The 7,815-nt window shown below is 36.1% G+C and overlaps 1 protein-coding gene across 1 annotated transcript; it reads right to left on the reverse strand.

Moving 5' to 3' along the window:
• Nucleotides 1–274: 274 nt before the first annotated feature.
• On the reverse strand, nucleotides 275–982 carry LOC137272058 (hepatitis A virus cellular receptor 1-like). Its single transcript, XM_067804429.1, has one exon. The coding sequence runs from the start codon at nucleotides 980–982 to the stop codon at nucleotides 275–277; it is 708 nt and encodes a 235-aa protein (XP_067660530.1).
• Nucleotides 983–7,815: the final 6,833 nt, after the last annotated feature.

Genomic DNA, 7,815 nt, shown 5'->3' on the forward strand with positions numbered 1-7,815 from the left:
TTACTTTAAACATTTCCAAGCTAAGATTACTTGACAAATTACAGATACTCATTCAATGAACCATGGTTTCAAGGAAAACCACAGCAAATGTATCTAATTTGGTTCAATCTTTATCTCATGATTACTGATTTCAGGTCCAATGTCAAGTTCAAAAGACTTCAATTTAAAACCAATATACTGGAATATTGAAGTTGACAGCTGAAATCCTTTGATTTGACAAAATGTGTGAGAGTGATAATAAAACTTGAAACACTCTCCAAACAAACGGAAAAATCTAACGAAACATTAAGGGATTAATCTGAGGAGACAACTTGTAGCAGACTGAAAGATACTGATCAATGAAATGGTGAATTTGTGTTATATGAGTATTGTGCATTTCAGGGTAGGTGATAGTTGTGGGAGTGTGTATGAGGGTGGTTTCAGGGTAGGTGATAGTTGTGGGAGTGTGTATGAGGGTGGTTTCAGGGTAGGTGATAGTTGTGGGAGTGTGTATGAGGGTGGTTTCAGGGTAGGTGATAGTTGTGGGAGTGTGTATGAGGGTGGTTTCAGGGTAGGTGATAGTTGTGGGAGTGTGTATGAGGGTGGTTTCAGGGTAGGTGATAGTTGTGGGAGTGTGTATGAGGGTGGTTTCAGGGTAGGTGATGGTTGTGGGAGTGTGTATGAGGGTGGTTTCAGGGTAGGTGATAGTTGTGGGAGTGTGTATGAGGGTGGTTTCAGGGTAGGTGATAGTTGTGGGAGTGTGTATGAGGGTGGTTTCAGGGTAGGTGATAGTTGTGGGAGGGTGTATGAGAGTGGTTTCAAGGTAGGTGATAGTTGTGGAATAGTGTGTGAGGGTGGTTTCAAGGTTGGTGATAGTTGTGGAAGGATGTGTGAGGGTAGTGTCAGGGTAGGTGATAGTTGTGGTAGTTGTGGAAGGGAGTATGAGGATGGTTTCAGGGTAGGTGATAGTTGTGGAAGGGTATGTGAGGGTTGATAGGGACATGGGTCAAATTCGAAGTAATGGAAAGTAACCCAGTGAGGAAAAAGTCTCAAAAGAGCAGTGAGCATTGGTGGCAAGTGTGGGTGTTGGAGCATGTGAATCAGGATGGAGGGAGGGTGTGGATAAGGGTGAGGAAGGAATGTTTGTAGGTAGCAGTGTGGGCGGTGGAGAGTGGATGATGATGAATGGGTGATGGAGTGTGGATGGTGGAGTGGAGAGTGTGTATCAAGGTGGGGGGAGGGTGGATATAAAGGTTAGAGAAAAATATTTGAAGTTAGCAGAATGTGGGTGGTGGAGCATTGTTGGTGGAGAGTGGATGATGGAGAGCAGATGGTGAAGTGTAGGTGGTGGAGCATGGATGGTGGAGTGGAGAGTGTGTGTCAAGGTGGACAGAGGGTGTATATAAAGGTTACGGAAAAATGTTTCAAGGTAGCTGAGTGAGTGCGCAAGGGTGGAGTGAGTGAGCTAATATAAGCAATATTACTGCAATATCATGGTGGGAGTCAACAGAAATGGGTTTTACACTATGTGCCCCTGTAGGGAATTGAACCCTAGTCTTTGCATTATGAGCAAACACATTTACCACAAGGCTAACCCACCATCTGTATGAGTATCTATGGGGTAGGTAAGAATGTTATACAGCTTGAGCTTCCAGTGTTTTGGGGGCAAGAAACTTGGACACTTTTGGAAACACAACCACTGAACTTTTGTACTCAGTGAGTGAATGAGTTAGGTTTTAGGTTCATTTTAACTGCATTCTAGCTATATCACAGCAGAATACATTGTACCCGTGCAGTTATTTGAACTCTGATTTTCATATGTGTGAATGCTATGACCTCTAGACAAGAAATAATGTATAATATATTTATGGATTTGTCTCAGACAAATAGCAATGAAGTGGTCATCATGTGAATCATTATGTACACTTCACCACTTCAATTCTTCTGAAAGGAAATCCCAAAGTTGCTTAGAATAAACTTACCAAAGGACAACTGAAGTTGAGAGATCATTGTTTCTTCGACCTAATATACCATTGATGTCAAATCACCTGTGAATATCACCTAACATTAAACATTCGTGACTGATGTATCGCCTAGTGATATACGTATATATCAAAGACAGATCAAAACTTCAGAGAAAATGTTAATATCAAAGGTTATGAAGTTTTAGCTCACCTTACTGAAAGTCAACTCAGTTTGTGTTGTAAACGCTATTGCATTGCATTTTGATATGGTTCCATTCAGGAGTCTATTCTTGACATTTATACATGTACTCCAACCAACAGCTTTTATCTGAATCTGAAACTTGATACTGATGATCCAAATGCAAGATGTAGTGTTTCAAAACTGTTCTTTATTTCAGATACAATTTCAGATATGTCAGCCATATTGGAAATGTCACTCTCATCAATTACTCTATCATTTCTATACATCTTTTGACAATTTAATCTTAAATGAGAACATAATAGAACCAACATTACAATGAATAAACAGTGGAAAGAAGGACAAAATGTCAGTGAAGAAAACTGATCCAGTTCTTAGTGAAATATATCAGGAAATTTCAGACATATTTCACCATAGAGCGTAAGTGTAGTTTTACTGTCTTGTGCATGAACAGAAGCAGTTGGCTGCTTTCATGGCCACTGGACAGTTGTCAGGAACTAGGAACATTTTGGTTTATCACTCTGCATAGCCAGTTTCGAATGTACCATTAAATACCATAATTTAAATGCTCCTGAAGTAACAGTAGATACGTTTGCCAATATTTCTCTGTGGATGTACAGACTATATATAATATCACAGAAACATTCCTGTGAGCTACAGAGCACTGAACATTTTAAACTATTCATGAATAACACCTTCATTATTACATTATAATCTCCAATATGACATGTTAAACTTCATTATTGTTTGTAAGAACGTTTCAGGACTGATTCTTCAGCTGATCAGTGAGTGATTTTAGTTTCACACCACACTCAGCAATATTCCAGCAATATGGTGGCATTCTATAAATAACTGAGTCTGGACCAGACAATCCACTGATCAACAGCATGAAGATTCTGGTATGTATTTGAGGTTGAGTCTCATCTGAAATTTGAACCCAGGCTCTCAAAGCAAAATGATTAATCAACAAATGCATTTTAGAATTAAATCAGTTTTCAGATCAATACAAATCATACAGTGACAGTACAGGTCATAAAATACGAAAGCAGATTTTAATGACAGAGATGGTAACATTCACTTCATTGCAACAAAGGTTACGTTTCCATGTAGGTCTTGGCTGAGTGTCCAGGGTAAGGTCAGATCTCCACATAAATGCTGGTCTTCCTGTCACTTGGGATCTAGTGTGAGATGGAAGGCAAGAATTAACTCACCCTTATATACCAAAGAAAAAGACTTCAGAAGATTTTCCAATCTGTCTCAGATTAGAGTGGACACATTCACCAACCCAAAGGATTGTAATATTCCATAGTACCTTCCAAAATGCTTGTCTAAATATTCCACAAGTATGGATAAAGAGAAAGAGGAATTTTTTTTAAACAACTTCTTTCTTGCAGTGCCATTTAAGGAAGTCTGGATAAAAAAACTCTACTGTCCCTCAGTGACTGTCCACATATACATAGTATAACACTTGAATGAGTGATTGAGTTCTGATTTATGTTGCATTCAGCAGTATTGCATCTGTATCACTGCAGTCTATAAATAATCAAATCAACATCAGACAATTTGGTAATCATGAACATTGATCTACACAACTGGGATACAATGCCATCTGTCAACCAAGTCAGAGAGTCTGACCACCTGATCCCATTAGTCGCCCTTTTACAACAAGCATGAAGTTGATGAAGATTACTGAAGACCAATTCTATTTCTGGATCTTCAAGTGTCATATTACACTTGAAACATTGTTACATGATAAATAACACTGCCACATGACATCTGCAATATGTATATATATAGTTAAGAAAACATGAAAAACAGATTTTTCATCAACTGTCACAACTTTGAGTGGGTTAGCTAAAAGACGTTACGTGAATCATGTGAATAAGGATATCACATAACATCTGCAAGAACATCTGCAATATATATATATAATTTAGAAAACATGAAAAACGGACTTTTCATCAACTGTCACAACTTTGAGTGGGTTAGCTATAAGACATTATGTGAATCATGTGAATAAGGATATCACATAACATCTGCAAGAACATCTGCAATATATATATATAATTTAGAAAACATGAAAAACGGACTTTTCATCAACTGTCACAACTTTGAGTGGGTTAGCTATAAGACATTATGTGAATCATGTGAATAGAGATATCATGTGGGCATTAGTTATGAGAATTATGACACAAGGCAATGAAGTTCTTTCAGGATGACTGACTCTGATAATGACATTAATGTTTTGGCCATGGTGTTGACATCCTTAATCTGATTGAGGTTTGTTTTTACAGGACACTGTTCCAAGCACATGATGGGTATAAAGCTGGATTACCCTGCCTATCAAAACATTAGACTAGGAGCACTGTCTTGCATTAATGCATTTTAATAAGGATTTGCGCTTTGTGATAAAAGCTGGTTTCATTTTCACAATTTCAAAATGACTATGATAATAGCACAAAATGAGCTGTGTTACAGACCTGTGCTGTATATGTTAATGAACTTTATGATAATGTTTGACCATAATATTTCCACTGAAAATGAATGACCTATGTTTTAAGATAGTGCATTGCCATAAAGGAGATTGAATTTTCACATTTTTTAGATGTTTATTATGACAAGAATGACCAATTTTACAGAATTGTACAATATATTTAGATAACCTGACAATATTTTTTGTTTATGTTGGAGATATTTTCCAATACCACAAAAAATCTTGAGACAATGTTTTGTTACATGTTTAAGCTGTATTTGTCAAATCATAAAATAGTAAAATGCATTTATGTAACTGAATGTTTAATGTGTTTTCAGTGTAGAATGTAGTTTTTTTATCAATGAAACAACTATTGTTTTGTAACATTTCAGAATGATCAGTCTACAAAGCGTTTATGAAATATTGGATGAAAATGCTTTTCTTTCCATAATTCACAAATATGAGATCACTGCTCTGTAACTGATAATCTGCATTATTGAGATCCAAGTTCAAGATATAATATCAACATTCAATAAATATGACATATATTATCTTTGATTTGGAAACATAAACAATTGTGTTTTATTTTTGTGTAATAATTGTAAACATTCTAAGGAAGTATGAGGATGCAGTATACTTTCAGGATTATGAATTACACTTCAGATCAGAGGCTTTCTAATATTTCCCAAAAAATATTGGTTTTGCTGTTAACAGACATGAAATGTGTTGTTTCAAGATACTGCTAATAAATGTTTTATTGCATCATTTGGAGGGAAACAGAGGAGTTATTTCAGCAATTTCTGATGATGGAAAAACATCATCCTTTCATCTTAATGTGACAGCATCCACTCTGCATTATGAAAACTAATTAAATTTGGGATTGGGTGGCAAAATGGTTAAGGAAAATGGAATCTGGGTGAAATAAATTTAGGAATGAATGCGAAAAAATAAACAGTAAGAAGTACTTTAACAAATTACCCTTGTAATACACCTGTGAATACACCAATAGATGAAATAGTGAATACACAATTCTTTTATGCCAGAATACATCAATAATAGAACCAGTGAGAACATGACCAACAGAACCAGTGAATACATGAATTGCAGAACCAGTGAATGCATCAGTAACAGGAAGAGAGAATGCATCAGTAATAGAACCAGTGAATACATTTATAGAAGAAGAGTGAATACACCAAAAACAGAACCATCAAATGCATAAGTAACATAACCAGTTAATACACCAATAACAGAACCAGTTAATACACCTATGACTGAACTATTGAATACACACTAACACAACTTGCAAATACACCAATAACAAAACCATTGAATACACCAATAAACTATTGAATACACCAGCAACAGAACCATTGAATACACCAATAACCAAACTAGTTGATGCACCAATAAAAGAACCAGTGAAAACACCAATAACAGAATCAATCAATACACCCATAACAAAACCAGTGGATACACCTATAACAGAACCATTTAACACACTAATAATAGAAACAGTGAATACACCAACAACAGAACCAGACAATACACCATTAACAGAATAAAAGGTATGAAGTACAAGTAGGAATACACAATTACACCAGCTAAGGATTAGCTGTGAACACACTAACAAATAACCATTGAGCAAATCATCACAGCATACATGAACCGTAATATGCATCACCCATGGAACCAATGACTCCACCAACAAATAAACTAATAAGTGTAACATTCAAGAACCAGCAAACACACCAACTAAGAATCATAATACACTGATTCCAGAAAATAACCTATAGCTAACTTGCCAATACACTAAAATGGATTTCATAGGGCTCAAGAGGGCAACAATGAACATACCAATCAGGAAGAACCAATGAACTAACTCATACTAGCACCTCCTCCTTTTTGCAATATAATATATGAATATATAATCCCTGTGTGATGGTATTAATTGTGTAATGTTTAAGTAATATCACTCTTCACACTGAAGAACTATTGAAACAGGGGTATTTATTGGTAAGCATTGAACCCAAATGACAAGTAGAATGGGCAAACACAATAACCCTAAGGTTATTTCTACAATCATTAATTCAAAGTAATTTGTTTGCAAAGTAAACCTGTTGTGTTTGCAGTTCTGTTGTGAATGGTTCTATTGCCACAGATGTACTTTCCCAGACCCATCAAACCTTGTCCATACAACTACATTGTCTTTGTTTGGCTAGACATTGTGTACATTCAATACCTGTGGAAAATGTTAAAGGACTTTGCTACCCAGATGTATATGTGATCAATGTACAATGCCAACTTTTACAAAACAATCTGGTATAAAGCTGAGAGTTATCAGCAAAATGGCCAACATTCACAACATCAAAGAAAGCAAAAACATCACATCTCTCTTGTAAAAGTTAATTTTTTAAACTGTCTATGATGCATAATTCTCTCTTGCTTTTGTTTTGCAGCAAATGTACCCAATGGGAATATAAGTTAAATCAAAATGATCATCATCATCATCGTTGTTGTTGTTGTCATCATATTCTTTATCATCATATTCATCTTCATCATTGAAGTCATCACCATTGTTGTCATCTGCATCATCATCATCAACATTGGTAATATCTTAACAGAAGTCAGCACTAAACACTTCCCAAATCCTTTTTACATTATCTGATAAAGTGTTTTCAGCTTCCAAATGTAAACAGCAATTTCCTTTGTTATGTAAAACGTAAGCACCTTACATGCTGGTGAGACTCATAATGCCTACTTGTTTTTCTGCTAAAGCTTTATAACATCCAACAACCAGTGTGATATTGAGGAAATATCGCTCAATGTATGGAGGAACTATTGGCACAAGCAGTAAGCATATTAAGGTATATTTAAGTTGCAGCAAATGATTCCTGGAGTAGAAGACATAAGAGACAATTACTGTCAGTACCAACACCCATTAGAATACCAACACACTGGAGATGACAATGTTCTCATAATGCATGATGTATTTTCTTGCCCGGCTTTCATGATCTACCACTGAAAACCTTAGTGTCATTCATGCAGGTCGAAAGTAGTTTGGCTAGAAAGGTTAGTTAGTGAGTTTAGTTTTATGCAGCACTCAGCAGTATTCCAGCTGTAAGACTGCAGCCTGTCAGGAATCAGGTATGGAGCAGACAATCCAGTGATCAACATCAACACAGCTGGGATACTATGACATG

Source organism: Haliotis asinina, chromosome 2, assembly GCF_037392515.1.
Source record: "Haliotis asinina isolate JCU_RB_2024 chromosome 2, JCU_Hal_asi_v2, whole genome shotgun sequence".
NCBI classification, from domain to species: domain Eukaryota; kingdom Metazoa; phylum Mollusca; class Gastropoda; order Lepetellida; family Haliotidae; genus Haliotis; species Haliotis asinina.

What these genes read in the sequence shown, in the direction of transcription:
- LOC137272058 (XM_067804429.1), bottom strand. Translation starts at nt 982, where the DNA reads ATGTCCCTATCAACCCTCACATACCCTTCCACAACTATCACCTACCCT.